Source organism: Cynoglossus semilaevis, chromosome 3 (genome assembly GCF_000523025.1).
Source record: "Cynoglossus semilaevis isolate Cse_v1.0 chromosome 3, Cse_v1.0, whole genome shotgun sequence".
NCBI lineage: Eukaryota > Metazoa > Chordata > Actinopteri > Pleuronectiformes > Cynoglossidae > Cynoglossus > Cynoglossus semilaevis.
The window spans coordinates 11,031,241-11,054,099 of record NC_024309.1 but is presented as its reverse complement, the minus strand read 5'-3'; the positions used below and the strand labels follow the sequence as shown (position 1 = coordinate 11,054,099).

General features: G+C 43.5%; 3 protein-coding genes across 3 annotated transcripts; 2 read left to right on the top strand and 1 right to left on the bottom strand.

Annotated features, from left to right (window-relative positions):
• Positions 1–135: 135 nt before the first annotated feature.
• zic4 (zic family member 4) lies at positions 136–9,228 on the bottom strand. The gene is made up of 2 exons (XM_008308024.3): positions 5,747–9,228; positions 136–3,816 (listed from the first exon to the last, which is right to left on the bottom strand). The coding sequence occupies exons 1-2, from the start codon at positions 6,912–6,914 to the stop codon at positions 3,374–3,376; spliced, it is 1,611 nt and encodes a 536-aa protein (XP_008306246.1). The 5' UTR covers positions 6,915–9,228; the 3' UTR covers positions 136–3,373.
• Positions 9,229–10,352: 1,124 nt separating this feature from the next.
• Positions 10,353–11,973, top strand: LOC112486880 (zinc finger protein ZIC 1-like). Its single transcript, XM_025054695.1, has one exon. It carries the CDS (start codon positions 11,098–11,100, stop codon positions 11,971–11,973), a length of 876 nt encoding a protein of 291 aa, XP_024910463.1. The 5' UTR covers positions 10,353–11,097.
• Positions 11,809–15,211, top strand: zic1 (zic family member 1 (odd-paired homolog, Drosophila)). Its single transcript, XM_008308025.3, has 3 exons — positions 11,809–13,078; positions 13,528–13,691; positions 13,956–15,211. Exons 1-3 carry the CDS (start codon positions 12,121–12,123, stop codon positions 14,151–14,153), a joined length of 1,320 nt encoding a protein of 439 aa, XP_008306247.1. The 5' UTR covers positions 11,809–12,120; the 3' UTR covers positions 14,154–15,211.
• Positions 15,212–22,859: the final 7,648 nt, after the last annotated feature.

Genomic DNA, 22,859 nt, shown 5'->3' with positions numbered 1-22,859 from the left:
GCCAATTTCGTCCCCTTCATTCCTGATAATTATGACCTGGTTGGTGGCGGAGGTGCTGATGGTGGTGTCGGAGCGTGGGGTGGGCGTGGAGGACAGAGGGGACGGGAGGGAGGGACGGGGGGGGCGAGTGAAGGAGTGAGTGAGTGAGGCTTTTTACTCCTAGACTGCTAATCCCCCTATTAAAAGGGCTTTGTTCAATAATGCCGGACAATTTCCGGAAGTGGGATTACCGCCTCCATTATTCCGCAAAAGAAATGATATTTCACACTCAAATGAGCCAAAGGCTGCAGCGGCGGAGGTGAGAGGGCCTGACAGAGGGGAGAAGAAGAAGAAAAAAAAGAAAGGGTTTTTTTCTTCTTCTTCTTCTTTTTAATTATTGTTGCACTTTAGCAGCTCAAAGCCTCCAGATCCGTCCTCTTTGAAACACATCTAGACTGTGATGAAGGTGGAATATGTGTTTTCCTGTGAGGCTGCACCTCTACATTCTCTCTTTAAAATGAACACACACACACACACACACACCTCGTCTTGATCCTCTGGCTCAGATCAGATCAGCTATTGTCACTCAGCTGAAGGTGAGAAGCCCCCAGATGAGCTGAAAGCCAACAGGATCAGTTGTTTAAAGAAAAAAAAAAGAGAGAGTACACACTCGTACACACTCGTACACGCTCGTACACATTTCCAGGCAGCCTGTGGTATCCAGTGTCCGCACGCCGGGAATTTAACTTTTTACAATCGAGCAAACAGTCGTCACATTTTATCTGCTGTGGTAAAAGCTCGCCTGTTCCCTCGCCCACCACTTTTTTATGTACAGTCGTTGGATCCAGCCGATCTGCAGGCCGCGCCACAGCTCTGTTTCTGACTTATTACGGCGTGTTTATATTTGGTCAAAGCCATAAATTATTAGGCGTAAAGGTCACTAAAGCTACCGCGGCGCAGGCGCGCGCACTTGTGCAGCTCTTACACAGCATTCCTGGCCACTTTTCTTTGTGGTGAATTCAAATTCCGAATATGTTTTTTTGGCACAGAATAACGCAGCACCGCGCGTAATTTACGCACGGAGTTTTGTGTTTTAGCTCTTGTGTTTTCTTTTCGTTTGTGTGTGTGTGTTTTTCCCACTCGAGTCTCAGCGCTAAATGGAAAATGTTTTTTTTTTTTTTTTGTAAACGCGACTCACTTAGTCCTTGTCCATTTGGACGGCTGGAACTAAAAGCTCCAGACGGCCAAATAGAGAGGACCCCAACAAATCGGTGACAAAAGGCTTTCCGTGTCATCAACGTTGTTCAGACGACCCAGAAGAATCCCTCTGATATTAGGTTCCACTTCAAAGACTCCCACTTCCAATTGAGATCCAACTATCTTGTTGTTTTTCCCCCTTTCCCTTCCCTTCTTTTCTTCCCCTTTCTTCTCTCCTCCCTTTTACGCACAAGAGCTGGTGCCAAAAGAGGCATCATCAGCGTCTCCTCTTTTTCTCCCCCTCGGTCTCCCTGCTTTAGTGTTTATTCTCTGCCTTCAGCTGGGCCTCTTCGAACTGTCATGCACTCAACCAAACTCTATAAACGCATCGGGAAATAGTTGTAGCGGCGTAGTTTCCACCCACTTGTACCTTCAGCGCTGTGTGTGTGTGTGTGTGTAGCACAGAGATTGCCCTGCTTGTCTTTAATGCCTCCTTGTAATTGAAATAAAGTATCTACAACGACACCGTGTTGTCGTGACGTGCAGCCAGGCTCTAATGGTTTTATATGTGATATGTACAGAGGTTGCAAAAATATGATTATGGTTAAATTTGAGCCATTGAGCAGCTCACTCCGGGTCCATTATGACTGTGTGACAAGTGCGTTTGCTGCGGCGTCTCCTTTGATTGTGGTAAAGTAAGGCCTGCAGCAAAAGAATCTATTTTTCCTCTTTATTCTGCCCTCGTCTCCCGTATAAAGGACATAGATTACCGTTTCCGACCCCATGGGCAGCAAATATTACATTCTTTGGAGCGGGGCTTTTGAGTCCACGGACATGGCCCCATATCATTTGAGTTTGACTTGGCTATTGCTTTAGAAATCTTAATTCACCATGAGGATTCACCGTCGTAGGAGAAAAAAATGGCTCTTTGTACGGAGGCTCTTTGAAGTCTGGATCAGAATATTGTTGCCCTTTCATCAAACCGTGGCCACGTCGGCATCAAAGTACAGCCCAGCTGAGAAAAGCGAAGTCATTTACCAAGAAACAATTGGGGAAAAATGTAAAAAAAATAAAAAATTTTTTTTAAAAGTTTATAAAAAAAAATGTTTTAAACTGGTGCCGTCTTTAAAATCAAATCAAACAGTTTTTACGCAGAATCGTGCGTAAAAAATAAATTCTTTCGTAGCAATGCGTTCTAAATTATTAATTCTAATTATTATTATTATTATTATTGCACCTTTTTTACAAACTCTCCCACGGCTCTGTATTATTTTTCATTTTCTCATACAAGATTTATTCAAAATACTCACAAAGTACAAGGCATTTCGGTACGCAGTTTGAGTGCCGCTCGATTTCAGTTATTGAAAATATGGAGCAAAAAAAAAAAGAAAAAAGAACGGAAACAAAAATGACGACAATGATACAAAAACCACAAAATGCCCACGTTTGATAAACATTAATATTCCACGGCTGCACCGTCCTTTCTGCACAAATGGAAAGAAATTTGCTGTAAACATAAAACGTTGTATTTTTTTTGTTTGTTTACAAATACCAGAGTATTCTGATATAGTGGCAAAAAATAATTACCACCACCCCCACCCCTCAAAAAATATCAACATCAACACATCGAAACTTGTACAAAAATTTACAAATGTACATTATTTTTGCTCCAATTAAAACATGCACTTTGGTTGGAAAATAGAAAAAAAGAGCTTTCTTTCAAATTGCGGTTGAAAAATAAATAAAAAAACATGTCGAAGTCAAAAATGGAATTTACAAAAAAATAATTTTACACCAATGTGCCTAAAGCCTACCATAATTCACCACTTATCTATTTTTACACCTCTCTCTCTCTCTCTCTCTCTCTCTCTCTCTGTGGACCAGTGTGGGCCGTCAGGACGTAAAAGCTGAGGTTTGAAAATATATTCTTTTATAGTGCCTGGAATTAGCACGTCTTTAAGGTTTTTGCACATTTTCCTTCCCTTCGTCAGTTTGGTGGCTCAACCCCAGCCCCCACCCCCCCACACACACACATCCACCCAAAAAAAAGTGTTGGGTGAGCCGCGGTCCTGCAACAGGCACCGAAGCCAAACCGTTCTAACAGTTCAGCTCGTGAAAATGCGTTCTGGCGCAGGAGTGTAAGTCAGATTTGTTTTACTGTGGAAGTGGGGATGGGGTTGGGGGGGGGGTGAGGGGGTTAAAACGCGTCCCTGGGTTCTGGGTGTCTGTAAGCTGCCTCGTCTGTGGGGTCGGGTGTGGAGGCCCCGCTGGGTGGTGTCTGGGCGCCGCTGGCACCTGAGCTGTGGCACACGTACCACTCGCTTAGATTCGTGGGCTGGGAGGAGGATCCCACGGGCTCCGACAGCACCGTGGAGCCACCTGGCTCGCGGCCCAGGTCTGAGGAGGGGGACACCAGGGACGGCGTGGAGGACTCGTAGCCCGAGCTGGGAGGTGGGGACTTGCAGTGCACCTTCATGTGTTTCCTCAGGGAACTGGGGTGTGTGTACGACTTATCGCAGCCTCTCACTTTGCAGTTGTAGGGCTTATCGCTGGTGTGGACGTGGGAGTGCTTTTTCCGGTCACTGCTGTTGGCGAAGCGTCGGTCGCAGCCGTCAAACTCACATTTGAAGGGCTTTTCACCTGTTAACAGTGACGGTGACACAACGGGATGGAAGTCAGTGAATGAAACATGGAAACAGCCAGAGCGTGGCCCTCAGTGTGACAACAGACACGTCATGCGTTCGAGTCCCATTTTGTTGCCCTTTCACGCCCTGATCAATAAGCAACAAGTAACAAAGTGCTGACGGACTGAAAAACAAAAAGCAAGTGGCGGATTTAACGCGGAGAAATTAAGTTATATTGAAACGGTATATATTTTTGGAAATAAAAATGTCATTCGAAGAAAACACTCTTTTGCACTTGCAGCTTTAAAGCTCTAGAGGGCCGAACGTGCCATTCTACACCTGGCGCCTGAAGACGTGCACGTCAAAATAGACAAGATACAATATATGTACATGTATATATATTTATATATTCATGTACATATATTCATATACATATGTATATGAATATACATACATGAATATATAAATATATATACATGTACATATATGTATGTAAATATATTAATATATAAACATATACATACATACATACATAGATATATGTACGAGCCCTTACATAACGAGGTTGAAGCTAAATCTAATCCAAGGTCTAATCCTAATCCAAAAAACAAGGAAGTCCAAATAACGATTAATTCTACCTGATTGGGACATAAAAAAGACAATCTGAATAAATGAGACTAAAATCATCCCCATCTACTACTGCTGAGTCCCCTCCCACTTCCTCTCTCTCTCTCTCTCTATCTCTCTCTCCTCCGATTAAGGCTTTTGAGAATATGTAATTGCCTATGTCTAATTACACTTGCGGGTTGAATATCAATTTGACCTTCAGCTGTTGGGTTGAGAGAGCCAATCAAGGATATTAGTGTAGTACAAGAAACCGTCGAGGAAAAAGACCCCAGGGGCAGCCCCAGTCATAAGCACACTTTGGGATGGGTTTTAAACATGATACCAAAGAGCAGGCCCCGTGGGAGTCAACACACAGAAATAATTTAGCAGATTTGTACTTAGGTAATGTGAGCAAATTATATGAATAATACATAGGGCTGCGGAAAAATGGAGCAGAGGGAGGAGGAAGAAAATTCATTTACAACTACAGCTCTGACTAAGCGATTTTTTTTTGCCCCCTTCTCCACGTCACCGAGGGGTCACAAACAGACATATCGCACCATTATTTGTGCCTTTAAGGTAAATCAGCCGCGCGGCTGCGGCTCCGACTACACTGTGGCCACGTCGGTGACCACGAGGAGCAGCTAACATGCTGCTGGGTTGTCTGCACTTGTCAACTTGTTGCTGCAGCAAAAGGCAATAAAAGTTGCGATCACTATACCAAAGCATGCCTTCTGTCGACTTGGCACACACGTCACGTCGTGCACTGGGGCAGTAACGTTGATATTAGGTTTCAAACGGGCAACTAAAAGGGTTGCCAGGGTGATTATTATTATTATTGTTGTTGTGACGGCATTAGAACCAGAGCAACGTCGGGCTAATAAAAACATCAGCACCACATCACCGTTATAGCACGTTAATGTGCAGATACGAGTCTGCAGCTTTGCTGACACTCGATGTCTGGCGTTTACGGACGACCCTGACGTGCACGGGCCTCGGTCTTTGTGCTGTGCTGTACTGCAGACAGGCGGGTTTGAACCGTCACACGCCTGACTGAGCTGCACCATATAATCATCAGGCTCATGCAAAACCTTTGTGACACATGCGATGCAACTCATATCAAACAGGTGGCCGCTGGTCACCACTGTAGCTGTCAGCACACGCGGATAAAAGTGCATTAAAAATTTATATTTATAAATAATATATTATATATTCTGATAAATAAATCTTTTTCACGTGCAGAGTAAATCTGGATTTCTACATGCAACCGCAACAGGGTTTGAATCACAACATTCAGCAATTTTTTGTTGTTTTTTTTTTTGTATTTTGCCTCCACTGACCTGTGTGCGTCCTTTTGTGGATCTTTAGATTCTCGGATCTCGCGAACACTTTCCCACAGCCTGGGAACGGGCAGGGAAAGGGTTTCTCCCCGGTGTGCACTCGAATGTGATTCACCAGTTTGTACTTGGCTTTAAACGGTTTCCCTTCCCTCGGACACTCTTCCCAGAAGCATATGTGGTTCGCCTGCTCGGGTCCTCCGACGTGCTCCACCGTCACGTGCGTTACCAGTTCGTGCATGGTGCTGTAAGTTTTGGAGCAAAGTTTCTTGGGCGAGTGCTCGGGCTCCATCCACTTGCAGATGAGCTCTTGCTTTATCGGCTGCCTCATGTAGCGGAAAAAGGCTCCGGCTCCGTGGTGGTGATGGTGGTGGTGGTGTGCGCCGAGATTCATGTTCAGATTCAGCCCACCGTAGCCGTGTAACGGCGAGGCGGAGAAGGGATCAGCCCTGGAGCTTGCCACTTGACTCAAGTGATCAGACCTGACATACATTTCTCCAGGTAGTCCTAACCTTATTTGTCCATTCAGAGCTTGGCCACCCGGTGATCCGCTGGAAGGCTGGTCGTGATGGAGTCCGGAGAAGAGGCTGTGATTTCCAGCGTCAGGGTGGTGACCATAGTGTCCGGGATAGCTACCTGTTGTTGAGACAAACATTCCGTGGTGAGAGGCTGAACCAGCAGCGGTCTGGTCAGTGAGCACTGGCATGGCTGGAGCCGTCAGATCTCTCCGGATGAGGAACTCCCTACCTGCGGATAAAGCCTGGGCCGTGTGCGACATAGAATAAGGGACCGACGTCGCCTGAATCGGGCCAAAAGCTCCCGTTTGACTGGAGACCACTTCACTGTGGCCTGCCATATGATGATTGTGGTGGTGGTGGTGATGGTGGTGGGGATAATGATGGGCTGGGCTGATTTTGAGGGCCGCGGAGTGCCCCATGTGTTCTGGCCCGAATGGACTCGGCCCCAGGCGGGGTTCCGCAGTAATCTCCCCAGGGTGCGCGTTTGAGTGTGGAGGGCGGCTGACCCCGGGGAAGCCTGTCACGCTCTGAGGGGTATGGTGGTGATGATGGTGATGGTGGTGAGCCCCTGCCAAGTCAACTAATCTCAGCGCCGTGTTCCGTTTGGAAAACGTAGGGTCCATCACGGGGCTTCCCAGTGCATCCACGCTCATTACTTCCTAATTTTAGAATAACTTGACAGCAGGCAAAATAATAATGATGATGACAAATATATTTTAATCGCAATAGAAAAAATACAAGAAGCAAAAAAAAAAAAAACTTTATAAAGTTAAGTCTATCGGCAGACAACATGGAATCCCATTCGGTTGAGAGGCAGCAGCAGGACGCTTTGATACTGAATAGAGATTCATGGTAGGCGCTGCAGCCCGTGGAGCTAAACAATCACCCTGCGCTCTAATTGGTCAGAGCTCCGTGATTGACGTCACCAGTGACAGTTTCCAACGTGAAGAAAAATGTCTTAGTGACAGCGAGCGGCCAGCGCGCCTGCGCAGTGCCTCAGGCAACGCTGGGGAAAAATAGTTGTTATGCAAAGGTTATTGTACGATAAAAGTCGTAAAAAAAAAAGTTGATGCAGATATACAGTCTCTTTTTCTCTCCTTTGTAGCTGCGGACAAAGACTGCGCGGCTATGAAACAGCAATTTCCCCCCACTCCGATTGTGCGGGCACAAAAGCACACTGTCTCGCCCAGAGTATGCATATTGTCACGATAAGAGTTATAAGGATCATAAATAAAGCAGTGATATCTTCATTTTCGCCACAAAAAGCTGAATTCAGAGAGACGTTTACGCACTAATTACGCGCGCCTTTACGCAGCGTACAGCTCCGCTCCAGCGGAGAAAATCCGCTCGGATCGTGAAGAGGAAAAAACTCCACGTGGGACTTTTTTTAAAACAGTCCCCTGTTTATATACTGTGATAAATACCCGCACATTTATACGCACTACGTCCAGCCGAGTGTCCTGTCGGTGTGAACTAAACTACAGCGGAGCTCTGCTGCTCAGGGGGGAGATCCGCGAGGCGAAGCTGCGAGGCTGCAGCCATTGTCCCGGGGAAAAAAAAAATGCAATGGACGAGACCTGTTGTTATGATCCGGGGTAATTTTTCGCTGTAGACCCAGGACGGCAGCACATGAGGGTCATAGGAGGCGGTGGCGACGCAGACTAATGACCAAAATTAAAACGTGTCTACTGTAAGTATGGGTTACTACAACGATGTCCTGAAACTTTCTTTCTAAGTGAGAAATATTTGACTTGTAGCTGTAAATGTATGTCATACAGAGATGGGAATCATAGTATAAATGTGTGTTAAACTGCTTGGAATCTAAATTAAAAGATTTTTGTTTAAAAAAAATACAAATTTCAACACATTAAAAAGTGAATCTTTATAAGGTGGCGTCGAATATTACCAACTACTTTAACTGCGTTACTGTCTGTACGTTTGAAGTATAGTTTATTCTGCGACCAAACTGTTTTTATAAACGAATATTGTTTGGATTGGACGTAATATGTCTCGTTAAAACCAACGCGGTTTTTTTTGTTGGTGTTCTGTTTACACTGACCTTAAAGTCATTTTTTTTACATCACACACATCTGACTATTGGAACATGGTAATAATACAGTGACAGCTTGGCGTCAATCATGAGTGTTTATTATTAAAACACGTCTTAACTTAGTCTTTTAATAAAAACATTGTTAATTTCAGTCCCACAGAATGTGTGGTTTACTGCGAAAATAATGACGTTTTTCTCACGACCGTTATGTGCATTTGTTTATTTTTATTTTTTACCTTTCTATTAGAGCAAAGTCGTTTCTCCGCCATTAATCTGAATTAACTGGTCAGATCTCCCCGTTGACAGCGTCACATAGAGCAGGTTATAAATTGAGTCAATATTTTGAGACGTGACGGCTCCAAAAAGATGTTTATTAAATGGCCTTTTACGCATCAGGGTTCACGGGGCTCACAGCTGCAGCCTTCACAGGCATCACCGGCGTAATGCAAAACTTTCAACTTGTGCTATTTCTGGTCCAAGTTGCAAACACTCCCCACTCCTGGAGAGAAGTAAGTAAAGTCCTAAACAAGCAGGAAAAAAGCCTGGATGTTACAGGAAGCGCTCATAAAACACATGTTTTTTTTCTTTTTTGTTGCTTTGGCTCGACTGCTCTCACTGTAAATCTCACACAGCTCATAGTAGCCATTTTAAAATTTTTACAGTATAGGACTAAAAGATTTTAGAGTCGTGGCACTAAACTCTTATTGGCCCCTCTGATTCCATCGCGTCTTTTTACGCATCAGATTTAAATATGTTACGGTCATTTGGAGGCGCATGAGGAGACCTCACGTGCATCCGCGCAGATATGAATAATTCAGACGGCTCTCCTCTTGGCGCACAATTTCAGATTTAACCTCAATTGTTGCAAATTTGACTTTATGACCCTCCCGGCCCTGGCTCTACAAACGGCGTGGGATTTCTTACCGTTTTCCACCTGTTGAAGGGATTCCTCCAGATTTAGTCAAATCAAAGCAGTGGCTCTAAAAGTTTGAATCAAGTTTTGCGTCCGCGTGTTAAGTTGAAACAAAACACACACAAAAAATTCCCTGTCCTCCTTCAGGTCTCCACAGACTGAACTGGGAGGGAATGCCCTGCAGAAACTGGGCCTAGTAGCCCAGCAGATATTTTAATGGTTCGCATGGCACGTCTGTGCATGTGGCTTTGAACTCCAGCAGCCGGAGGTTCCTGCAGAGAGCGCCGCAAATCCCACTTGATAACTTCGACAACCCACAATGTTTTACACACAGGCCATACATCACTGGAGTGGACTGCAGAAAAATGACTAAGTTGCACAAGTTAAGGCCAAAAAAACGCAAGGGATACTTTGGAATGCAAGTGAAATAGTGACAAGTACTGTATATCCTGTGCAGTACAGGGGGAAGTATTTATGGCCTGGCTGTTGTTGGAGCATCACGATGTTGGAATCTCAGGCACTTATGTTACAGAAGGAACAATCGCAGATGAGAAAGCGTGAGATGAGGAATATGCGTGGATTACGCACAGGCGCCATCCAAAAACAAACAAACAAACAAACAAAAAAAATAGGATTTTACTATAGAAGTGACTGGAGATGACGTGAACTGACCCACAGAAGACTGGGACACACACAGGTGGACGCGTGTGTAAATGGTAACTGACGGTAAGGTGGATGATCGATACAGGGATGGATAGACAGGTAGACATGCAGAAGTAAAGGCAGACATATAGATGGGCAAACATATATAATAATATATGCACATATATTTATGTATATATATGTACTGTATATATATGTATATATGTACATATACAGACATACATATGCATGTATTTATAGTATGTAAGTACATACTCAAAAATATATATACTTAACAGTATATATATATTGTATGGACAGACATCTGTGATGATATATGCACATATATTTATATATATATTTATGTATATATATATACATTCATACTCATGTATTTATAGTAAGTACCTACTCAAAAATACATATACTTAAGAGTACAAATATTTTGTATATATGAACATATATATGTGTAGACCAGTAGACATATATTTGTGAGGGAGTACACATACTCTGACTAAACAGTCAATCTCCTCCACACAGAAGGACTCCCATCATCCTCCAGTGTCTCCGTCTGTACTGATGTGCCGTACAAACCCGGTGCACTCTACGGCCGTGCGGCTCACAGACGTGCTCTGACTCTCTACGAGGACATTTTCTGTCTCTTCTCCATCAACTTTTGTTGTTGCTGTTATTCAGCCTTTTAACCAAATCCACAGTCAGCAATCTCACAATATCTGGGATTGATGATGCAAAGAGGCCAATAGAAGCGTGGGCCCGGCACCGTGGATTGTTGTTTGGTGAGTGGATGACAATCGGGGGGGAAAGGCCCTCCCGCCAATGGGATCGCAGCTGCGGGGCCACATGACCGCCCCCTCCTCTCCCATTCATCAGGGCTGGACTGTGTTGTCTTTTCAATTCATTTATCTGCAGGAATGATTGCGACTATCAGTCTAGAGCTCACCGCCTGACTGAGGAGGTGAAAGTTGCGCCACAGGAAGATAAACCGCAAAAGACAATATTGCATGCATACGTGAATTTGCGTGCGCCTCGGATGAGCGGTATAGGGGGATTCCTCGCGTCTTAGAAAGTAAAGAAAAAAGCGGTGGATTTGAGAGTTTGCTCAGTCGAGTGCGGTGCAGAAAGAGATAGAGAGAGAGGGGGGAGGAAGAATATCTGTGGCTGATTTTTTTATTCCTGCTCTCAGTCGTCTCGGCGAGTCTGAAGACTGAAGATGCTCCTGGACGCAGGACCACAGTATCCCACCATAGGAGTCACTACTTTCGGCTCCTCACGGCATCACTCAACAGGCGAAGTCACAGAGAGAGAAGTGGCGTTGGGGATAAATCCGTTCGCCGACGGGATGGGCGCCTTCAAAATTAACCACAGCTCCCACGACATCGGCTCCGGACAGACGGCGTTTTCCTCCCAGGCGCCCGGCTACGCCGCGGCCGCCCTGGGGCACCCGCACCACCCGACCCACGTTGGCTCTTACTCCACGGCGGCTTTCAACTCCACCAGAGACTTTCTCTTCAGGAACCGGGGCTTCGGGGACGCGGCCGGGGCGCAGCACAGTTTGTTCGCCTCGGGAAGTTTCGCAGGGCCACATGGACACTCGGATGCGGCGGGGCACCTGCTCTTCCCCGGGCTGCACGAGCAGGCGAGCCATGCATCCTCCAACGTGGTCAACAGCCAGATGCGGCTGGGCTTCTCCGGGGACATGTACGGAAGGGCAGACCAGTACGGCCACGTTACCAGCCCCAGGTCCGACCACTACGCATCGACCCAGCTGCACGGCTACGGCCCCATGAACATGAATATGGCCGCGCACCACGGAGCAGGGGCCTTCTTTCGATACATGCGGCAGCCCATCAAGCAAGAGCTCATCTGCAAGTGGATCGAACCCGAGCAGCTGACCAACCCCAAAAAGTCTCTTTTCAATTCATTTATCTGCAGGAATGATTGCGACTATCAGTCTAGAGCTCACCGCCTGACTGAGGAGGTGAAAGTTGCGCCACAGGAAGATAAACCGCAAAAGACAATATTGCATGCATACGTGAATTTGCGTGCGCCTCGGATGAGCGGTATAGGGGGATTCCTCGCGTCTTAGAAAGTAAAGAAAAAAGCGGTGGATTTGAGAGTTTGCTCAGTCGAGTGCGGTGCAGAAAGAGATAGAGAGAGAGGGGGGAGGAAGAATATCTGTGGCTGATTTTTTTATTCCTGCTCTCAGTCGTCTCGGCGAGTCTGAAGACTGAAGATGCTCCTGGACGCAGGACCACAGTATCCCACCATAGGAGTCACTACTTTCGGCTCCTCACGGCATCACTCAACAGGCGAAGTCACAGAGAGAGAAGTGGCGTTGGGGATAAATCCGTTCGCCGACGGGATGGGCGCCTTCAAAATTAACCACAGCTCCCACGACATCGGCTCCGGACAGACGGCGTTTTCCTCCCAGGCGCCCGGCTACGCCGCGGCCGCCCTGGGGCACCCGCACCACCCGACCCACGTTGGCTCTTACTCCACGGCGGCTTTCAACTCCACCAGAGACTTTCTCTTCAGGAACCGGGGCTTCGGGGACGCGGCCGGGGCGCAGCACAGTTTGTTCGCCTCGGGAAGTTTCGCAGGGCCACATGGACACTCGGATGCGGCGGGGCACCTGCTCTTCCCCGGGCTGCACGAGCAGGCGAGCCATGCATCCTCCAACGTGGTCAACAGCCAGATGCGGCTGGGCTTCTCCGGGGACATGTACGGAAGGGCAGACCAGTACGGCCACGTTACCAGCCCCAGGTCCGACCACTACGCATCGACCCAGCTGCACGGCTACGGCCCCATGAACATGAATATGGCCGCGCACCACGGAGCAGGGGCCTTCTTTCGATACATGCGGCAGCCCATCAAGCAAGAGCTCATCTGCAAGTGGATCGAACCCGAGCAGCTGACCAACCCCAAAAAGTCCTGCAACAAAACTTTTAGCACCATGCACGAACTGGTCACCCACCTGACCGTGGAGCACGTCGGCGGACCGGAGCAGACCAACCACATCTGCTTCTGGGAGGACTGCGCCAGAGAAGGGAAGCCGTTCAAAGCCAAATACAAACTTGTAAATCACATCCGAGTTCACACCGGAGAGAAACCCTTTCCCTGTCCGTTCCCCGGCTGTGGCAAAGTGTTTGCCCGATCGGAAAATCTAAAAATTCACAAAAGGACTCACACCGGTAAGAACCGAGGCAGATGATTTCTTGTATGTGTGTGTGTGTGTTTGTTTGTTTGTTTGTTTACTGCCCAGATCCACCGCTGACAATATCACAGCCTTAAAGCATGCATGCGACCCGGGCTTATTATTTATTAGACAGCTGCTGTCTTTGCACTGGCATGTGATTCAGTGCAGCTGTCGACAGAAAAATATTCTATTGGCATTTTTATAGTCTGGTTATTGTACGTTAAGTGTTATTTCCTGAGCCTCTTTTAATTTGACTGAATTTATTTTACAACCAAAATAAAAAAAAAAAATAAAAAAAAAAAACAGGTTCAATGGAACCATTTACAACCCTGTGAAATAAATCAACCACAAACGTGTGTAATATTGTTGGCGTAAATATTCACCGTGATGTGCTGTGAGATAAGAGTGATTTCTAACGTGTGTTTTGTCCACGTTCTCGTGCAGGCGAGAAGCCTTTTAAGTGTGAATTCGAAGGCTGCGACCGGCGGTTTGCAAACAGCAGTGACCGCAAGAAACACATGCACGTCCACACGTCGGACAAACCGTATCTCTGCAAAATGTGCGACAAGTCCTACACACACCCGAGCTCCCTCCGCAAACACATGAAGGTAAAGACGACGCATGCATTTTGCAGCATTTTTGTGATTATTTTTTTAAAATTATATTTTATCTGTTAATTGCAGCAGGATTTGTTTTTTTTCTTTTGTGAAGTATAATCTGCAGAAATAGAAGTTAATTTTCTTTGACATTTTCTTTATGCCTTTACCACCAACCGACAAATGAGATTAAGACCTGCTTTGTTGCACAGTTCACACCCTTACTCCCCCCTGAAAAATTCAAATTTATAATTTTTTTCACTTCTACAATTCCAGGTCCATGAATCCTCGAATCCAGCCTCGCAGCCTTCTCCAGCGGCCAGTTCAGGGTACGAGTCGTCCACGCCTCCCACCATAGTCTCCCCGTCCACAGAGAACCAGAGCAGCAGCTCCATATCACCAGCAGCCTCAGCAGTTCACCACACAACCAGCCACAGCACGCTGACGTCCAATTTCAATGAATGGTACGTGTAAATATTTTTGAGAAAAACACAAAAAACAAACAAACAAAAAAAAAACTACCGCAGAGAGAGCGAGACAGAGGGGGAGGAAGAAAGAGACTGCAGAATTTAAAAGGGGAAAATACTTGGAAACAAAGACTTTTGGACTGAAAAAACCCCCGAGGGGAGGCCCTGACGATCATTTTTAAAGAGACTGCATGGACGTTTTGAAAAAAAAAAAAGGAGCCAACGACTTTTAACTTCTCCTCACCCCCTGAAAAAACCCCTCTCCAGTATTTTTTTATTTTCTAACTGAGAGACTGCTCAGAGACAGAACAGCATGCGATCTGCAAGAGGTAAAAGAAAGGCCTGTGATTTTTTCCCCCTTCTCTTTTTTTGTACATAAAAAAATTTCCACCAAGTTGGGGGAAAATGTAAAAATTTTTAATTTGTAAATACTTCTATGACAGTTAAGGGGGCATTTGTGACGATATGTGGTCCCTAGATATATGGATTAAAAAAAAGAAGAAGAAGGTTTTAAAGAATATGTGCATTGAATAGAGTCGCACCGGAGAGGGAGGAATGTTATAGTTGTGTACCCAAATGTGAATTTATTCAGTATTACTACAGTCTACACGTCGACCTAACCGACTCTTAGTATTAATGTGCTTTTGTAGCCTATTCAGTGCAACATTTTCGTCCGAGGTCCAGTTTTGAGTAGAGCACAGTATCATTGTTGTTATTTAATGTCATGTCGAAGATGAAGAAAAAAAAATCGTGTAGTGAAAAAAAAGCCTGAAAAATTCCGTGTCAATCTGTTCATGTACGTGATAAATATATAAAAAAATCTCTGTCAATTGCTTTGTCTGAAAGGAAGTATTATTATTATTATTATTATTATTATTATTACATGTAAGTAGCTCAATTTTCCATATTTATCCGCATGTAAAGGACATGTTAGAAATATGGTCGGTATTTATGGAGAAATGCGCTCGTATGTAAAATTTAGTTCACACACACTCACACACGCGCGCGCGCATAAAATGTTTGGATACATTTCGTACTATATTAAAGGATTTAAAAAAAATGAAAGAATGCAATTGGTTGGAGGTGATTGGTTTTGTTAGTGTGTGTGTGTGTGAGAGAGAGAGAGTTTCACGCTTTTATTGGTGATTATTTTAAATCAATAAATAGTTAAATAAAATAACACTAGGATTGAAATTAATTTAAAGGATTATTTAGTTTATCTCAGATTAAATTAGCGCTGCTTGCAGATTTTTGGAAGGCGACAAATTGTTTTTAATGTGATCACTCCCGGTGTGTGTGTGTGTGTGTGAAAGAGAGAGAGAGAGAGAGAGAGAGAAAGGGGGGGTGAGAGAGTGCCTGTGTGTGTGTGTGTAAACTTCCCTGACACTCACACCACACGGCTGCCTCTTTCTGTTTATCCAAAAATTAACACACACAAAACACAACCCAACACACACTTTGCCCCGCGGTAATGTGCAAATGAAATCGATTAATCACGCGTGTTTGTATCTCAGTAGGTTTAGCAGTAGTTTGCTTTTAAAGCTAATTATTTTAGAGGGTAAAAAATCGAATTTTCTAATTTCCAAATCTAATTTATTTGCTTATTTTCGGAGGGGGATTTTTTTTTTTTTTTTTGGAGGGGGGGTGTCCGGCTTTTCTGCCTGCACAGACTGCAGCTCAGCTCCGCCACTGTGGCCCCTCTTTTCTTTCTCTATTGTTCCTGCCATACATGTCTCTCTGCAGTTTGCTTGACCGCCCCATTAGGCAGAGATCACATCAGCAGCCGCCGGTGTGGTCGTGGTTAACACTGGTGCCAGCAGCGCCAGGGCGCACGGATCTGCGCCGTGCACGAGCCGTCAAAAGCACACGCGCGCGCACACGTATACACAGCAGAGAAAGAACCAAACAGCAACTGTTTTTATGCTTCAACACAACAATATATACAGCACTAGAACTGGAGTGTATACATATATATATTTATATATGTATTTATATATGTGTGTGTGCGTAAAAGCGCGTCCACGACTCCCATCATCTTAGATGATTTGCCGGAATGTATTGAAATGTATTCATATTTTCTTTTCACGGACTATTAGAGTTGGAGATGAATGAAGGATGCTGATAGAATGACTTTTTCGACTCTATTTAACCCTATCTGCCTACGGTTCCGGTGCTGAAGCCTCTCCTTCTTCTCCTTCTTCTCCTCCATGGCTGAAGATGGAGGAGGAGGAGGAAAGTGGAGATTAAAAAGCCACGCACAAAAAAGTCACTTTGAGGGGATTTGTAGAAAAAAATGTTCACATGTAACTGGAAATATAAATAGTTTAAAGTGGATGCGTTCAAACTAGAGCTCATGTGGTTTCCATGCTGGCGGGATACTGCACACACATGCTCCATATTTAAATACAAAGCTGATGCCAGATTGACAGATGCAGAAAAATGAGGGAGAGACATGGAGAGCAGTGGAGCCAAAAAAAAAAAACAATAAAAATCTTTTTTTATTATTTCAAACCTGACCTTGAAAAATATTTTAGAAATGTTAAATCCTGTTGTAGGACGGTTGGAGTTTTTTTTTTTTTGGGGGGGGGGCTGTTTTTGGACCGTTTTGTCTGATGGTGTTTTTTCAAACGTCTGGACACAGAGACTTGTTTAAGGCCGCAGCCGTGCGCCTTTTTACGCAGCTCTGTGACAGAATGCTAAGCTCGAAGCTCGACTGCGCCGCTTGGTTTCATTTCCAGCCAGCGCTTGTCTTGGGTCGTGTCGTGTTGGTTTACACTGCACACACACGTGCGCGCGCGCACACACACACACACACACGATCGGTGTCGAAAATAAAAAGCTCGTAAAAAATAAAGACGCGGGCTGAGGCAGGAGGGAGAGAGAGGGAGGTGGGGGGTCCGCGGGGGGGGAGAGAGAGAGAGAGAGGGAGAGAGAGAGTTAGAGCCGACGACAGGCTGCAGCGCGTCTCTCCTCCACCGACTGATCCTGACTCCACACCACGGATAATCAAAACATCCACTTTAAAATGTATTTACGCACAAGTCTGCAAACGACACGCACTCGGATGAGCGTAAAGCGCAGGCGCCGCCGTCATGAATATTTAACAGCAGCACTTGTGGCCAGAAAAACTCAGGCTGCCTGTCGTTTGGGCTGCGAGGTGGAGGAAAGTGGCAGCATCTGGCAGCAGACATTTGCTCCAGCTCCTCCGGCCGGGTTGTTATTACAATTTTTTTTTATTTATCCTCACCGTCTGAAAAGCCAAAAAGCTGCAGACTGAGTGTAATGGAAAAACTAAAGACATGACTAGACCGGATAATAACTCTGTGGATCCTCCTGACATCTTCTATTTATTTATTTTTATTATTATTATTATTACTTTTTTTTTTTTTGCTGGACGCTTCTAAAACAATTGACGTTTTTCGTTTTCTATTCAGAAAAAAAAGATTATATATTTTGTTTATTTGCACCAAAAATCATAGGGATAAAATGTAATCGAACACGACATTTTGCAACTGAAATAATCGACACACGTAACGTTAAAACGAACTGCAGACAGAGAGAGAGAGAGAGAGAGAGGAGACAAGTGAAGTCTATTTTTAACTGCGTCCAAACTTTGCAGGCCACACACACACACACACACACACACACAGACACACACTCCCAAATTGCAAGTCATGAAATAATCTTGTAAAAATAATAATAATAATATTATGGCATCACAGTTTGCATCTGCTGTGAAGGGGTCAGATCCAAGTCGAGGCCACTTGGGTTTACTGGCATGTCAGCAGACATTTCTATTTTATTACTTAAAAAATAAATAAAAAATCCGTACTAGAGAGTATGTAATTCAGAATTTCTGGGATTAAAAACTGCCATAATCTGGACACACTTCAACCAGTACCATATTTGTTTTGAATAGCCGACAATTTTTAAAATTATTTTCTTATGTTATTATTGCATCAGAACCTTAGTTTTAATACCAGAACACTATTATATATATATATTTCTAATATATATATGTGTATATTTTGTATTCAATGTTAACCTTGAACATTAAAATGCAAAACGTCAGTGTAGACCAGTGGGATTAGAACTGCAACCACGCTATCTGCTAATATCAGGTGGTCTCAAATGCTGGGTAGCGACCCACTAATGGGTCATGAGATGATGTTGTCTTGGGTCGTCCAAAAATGAATGTGAGAGATCAGAACTGCAGTACCCAATGCTACCAAAAACTGCCTCGCCACACACTGATAGGTTATGGGAAATTTTTCCTTGGGTTGTCTACAAGTCAACCTTATTGAAATATTTGATGCAAATGAAATGTATTGTGTTTCAAGCGAGTGGCGTAAAATTGACACTAGATGACACTCAGGGATACAAACCAATTATGTGCAATCGATGCTTTAAATTTAAATAAATTGACACTAGATGACACTCAGGGATATAAACCAATTATGTGCAATTTAAATGTGTGTCGACTATTGGGAGATTTAAAAAAAACCCCAGAACCCACGTTTTTGTTCTTACTTTTTCTCCATCACGTCGGTTGTTTTTGTTCTTCTTTGTCGCGGTGCTGATTGGAACATTCATCTCGCCGTTGCCATCCCAGTCCTGTCCCCGTCGCCGGGCTGTGCAGTCGTAGGAGAGGCTTCGTTATAGTGAAGCATCGGCTCCCGGTGACCCCCGTTGCATCAGTTGTGCTTGTGTGACATGCCATTAGGTTCTGGAGGAGCCGTAGAGGGGAGATTTGTGGAGGCGCCGCCGCCGCAGTGCTGTCGCGTCCCCTTTGACGTGTTGCTAAATGGGGGCCACTCCAATTAGGTGTGGGGGACGTGCATGGGTGGGAGTCGAACAGCATCTCTGTAGAGAAACACACAGTCACAGAGTTACATATGTGTGTGTGTGTGTGTGTGTGTGTGTGTATTCAGATGTAACTCAGGTGAAGGGTTCACCAAAACACACTGTATTTTAATGTTGACGTCAGGATTTAAGGGAAACATATGGTCAACACTGAGCCCGTATTTAAAAATGCTAAAACTGCAGCTAATACTGGCTAACATGGGAGTTTACATCAATATTTTATTTAAGGATTTAATTCTTGTTTTTATTGTCAAACCAGAGAAATAAATAAACTAGTGAAATCTGAATAAAACCCTTCCACTGTAACAGCAGTGTTGATGATGACATCGTATAAATGTCCAGGGTTAGTACAGTCCAGTGTTAGTACAGTTTGTTGACACTAAATATTCCAAAAGCCCGAGCAAAAAACTAAAAATCCATGATTGTATATATGTTCTTTCTGCAGTAACAGTAACAGTCACAGTCATGATCTTTGGTGACGCAGCAGCTCACTCCTTAAATCTGACATGCACATGGTAGCTTATGAACTTTGTGTTTTTATGAACACGTTTTGCAGCCGTTGTCCAAAGGAGAGACTTTGTTTGTGAAAATATACATGATATAATTTAAAGTCAGCATTAGAAGGGCAGGCACAAATAAAATGGACTTCATCTTAATCAATAATAATAATAAACAAGTTAAAAATGAATATATATTATAATTTAATATGTTTATTATTTGTTGTCACAACTTTGGTCTACTGGATAAGCAAAGATAAAAGTAATAACAACAATGATTATTTTTAAAAATTAATATGCTCTTTAAGTTGGAAATCTGTTTTTTGTTTCTTTTTTATGGGATTTTTAAAAATAGTATCTGTTCAGAGGAAGTTTTATTGTCCAAATGTAACACCTTTAAAACAGGTTTTTAAACAGGGTTGTTCAATGATAAATGGAGCTGCAGCCAAATATTACTGCACAGCTGATAAATTCATCAACTCTCCTGTGAGTCATGAACTTCGTCTGGAGCAGAAATGAAGGAAAGGTTGAGAACCTCGGAAGAGGGAACAATATGGGACTATTTTAATTTAGGATTAGTCATTAGGTCATCTGGAAGTATATATGTAAGAAAAAAAATTGTGATTTTTCCAGTTTATGGTCCACAGAAAAATGATGAGTTAATTAGAACATCAAGCTGAAAAAAACATCTGTCACATTTGATAATGTGAATTTGCTGCCATAGAAAAATGAAGAAAATGGTAAAAAAATATATATAAAAATATAATTAAAAATAATACAATTATTCATAATAATAATAATAAAGGCTACATGCATAAAAAGACAAAATAACTGATACAATTATTCATAATAATAATAATAATGGCTACATGCATAAAAAGACAAAATAAAATGGAAATTGATTTTCTACAAAAATGCCCTGTACAAGGGAGAGGGTCAATATGTGGTCAGAGGGCAACAGGGCGGCTGTCAGAGCACCACCTCAGGACACAACCACGACCCCTGTGTAACTGTGGAGCAGGAGTAGGTTTCTCACCCTTAAACCTGGAACAGTAGAGGTCAGAACTCCTCATTTATTGAACCGTTTTGCAGCCAACATACAGTCCCGGTGATTTAATATTTATAAGATTAAAAACAAACACAGGAACTGGTTTGAATTCATATGATTTAACCGACAGGTCAATAATGTAACACCGCCGTCTACACTTGTAGTCGTTAATTTCCTTCCTCATCAAATGCAACAGAACTTTCACAAAATAAGTGATTATTTTCAGATTTTTCAGTCCGACCGACTAAGGTCCAACATCCTGTTCCTAAAACTCTGGCCCGCAGCCTTTTGTTTACAACCGGACCGTCGGCGTGGACGCATGTGCTGCTGGTTTATGCTCAGCCTCAAAGTTAATAAACTCATCAGGCCACATCTTGATTTTACGAGGTAAAGAAAAGGGGGGAAAAGAGAACGTTACATATGGTGCGTTAATGTACTGTTGAACAGAGAGGGCTTTTCTCGCTCGGCGGCGGCGGCAGCTTGTCGACATCTGCTCATCTGATGAGTCTGATAATGACTCCTAACTCTGCAACCAGGATGACCAGACAGAGATAATCGCTGACAGATTTCCACTAATCCAATCCATATCGAGAAGGAGAGGTTGGAGGAAGAAGAAGAAGAAGACGAGGAGGAGAAACATGGCTGAAAGTCTGAGGATTTCTCTCGTGAACGTGACGCTGATGCTGCGATTTCCTCCTGTTGCATGATCTGCTGTAGTCACTGACTGTAGCCATCAGTCTCAGACGACTTATTTACTACTGTTTATGTAGAACATATGCCGCTTTACATTTTCTAACTAAGACGTCTGCACACGCTCACATCCTCCGTCAGATGTCTGATGGTTAGAGGAAGAGGAGGAGGAGAAAAAAAGGCTTTTCCATATGTTGTCACTCCTTACATTCCTCGGAATTATATTCGTATTATAATAGCTGTAAAAATGACACTGGTTTTGTACATTCTGGTCTGGATGCTGATGTGTCCATGGGCAATATGGTGTCCTGACAAACCTTGTAAAAATTCAGCTTGTAGTCTAAGGCAGTATTTAAATCAGGACTATTTACCATTTAATAACGTACTTGGTACTACAGTACATTAGGTACTTTTCAAAACACTTTTACAACACACTATAAAGTACGACCAATAAAACAGGAGCAGGTCACAGAAAAGCAAACTGAGCTGGAGGAACCACAGTGAAACTGAAAAAAAAATCTACAAATTTGGAGGACAAAGTGGAAAAAATACAGAAAAAGGTGTGATTTTAAAAAAAGTAAAAATAGAACAAAAAAAAAAAAACAGCTGAGCAGCATGTAAACACAGACCCAGTCTGTGAGGTTTGAACATTTGATCAAACTCATTTCACAGTATGGACTGTGACAAGAACGAATGAACTTCTATTTCAACGACACCAAACACTGTTTAAAAAGAGAAAAGTCTGCATCAACATGAGATTCTGACTCAAGACTTCTTATACAAACTCATAAATCTGAAAAAAGGTCAGATTGATGTTGGCATTTTTGGAGAAGGGAGAGGCACAGCACCCAAAGAACACTGTCCTTTTGGGGAAAAATAAGAGAAAAAAAATGGGAAAAAGCTTAAAAATCCTGTTATTAAATGTCATGTTCTGTGATAACTGTTCTGTTGTTTTCAACTAATAAGTCAACTAATATTTTGGGTTCAACTACAGTTCAGAAATTAAATCCTACTTTATTCAAACGTCAAACACAAACACCGACAGGGTTATTTATAACCGGTCCTCACTGGATCACTTGACTTCTTAATCCAGGTTTGAATATTTCGACTTGAGCCAAACTCGGCTCGAGCTTCCCTGAAAATTCACAGTTGTTTTCCTGTTGGGCTGCAACAGTTTCAAATGCTTTCCAGAGACAAGGGGCAATAAATACAGATTGTTGTGTTTGCCTGGAGTGCAGATATTTTACACACACACACACAGACTCAAAAAACAGAAAAAAAGAAATGGATTTAATTTTCCCTCCTCTTTTCTCCTGAGTAAATCAATCTGCTTTAAAAAAAATATGTGCCATGAAACAAAGTGGAATCATAATTCCCTCTGCTTAGTTGGCTCTGCTCGGAGGATTGCAGCTATTTTCGGAGCAGCGTTAATATCAACATGTTTTCTCTCTCTCTATCCCTCTCTCTCGCCCCAAATGTATTTGTTGTTTTGAAAGAATTTTTGTTTCCTTTTTTTTCCCTCACTGTTGCTCAGTTTCTGAAAGTCTGAGTGTGTCCATCACTGTAGGCCAGTACTGCAGTCAGGAGTCACATCAGTAAATATGTTCTGACTCCA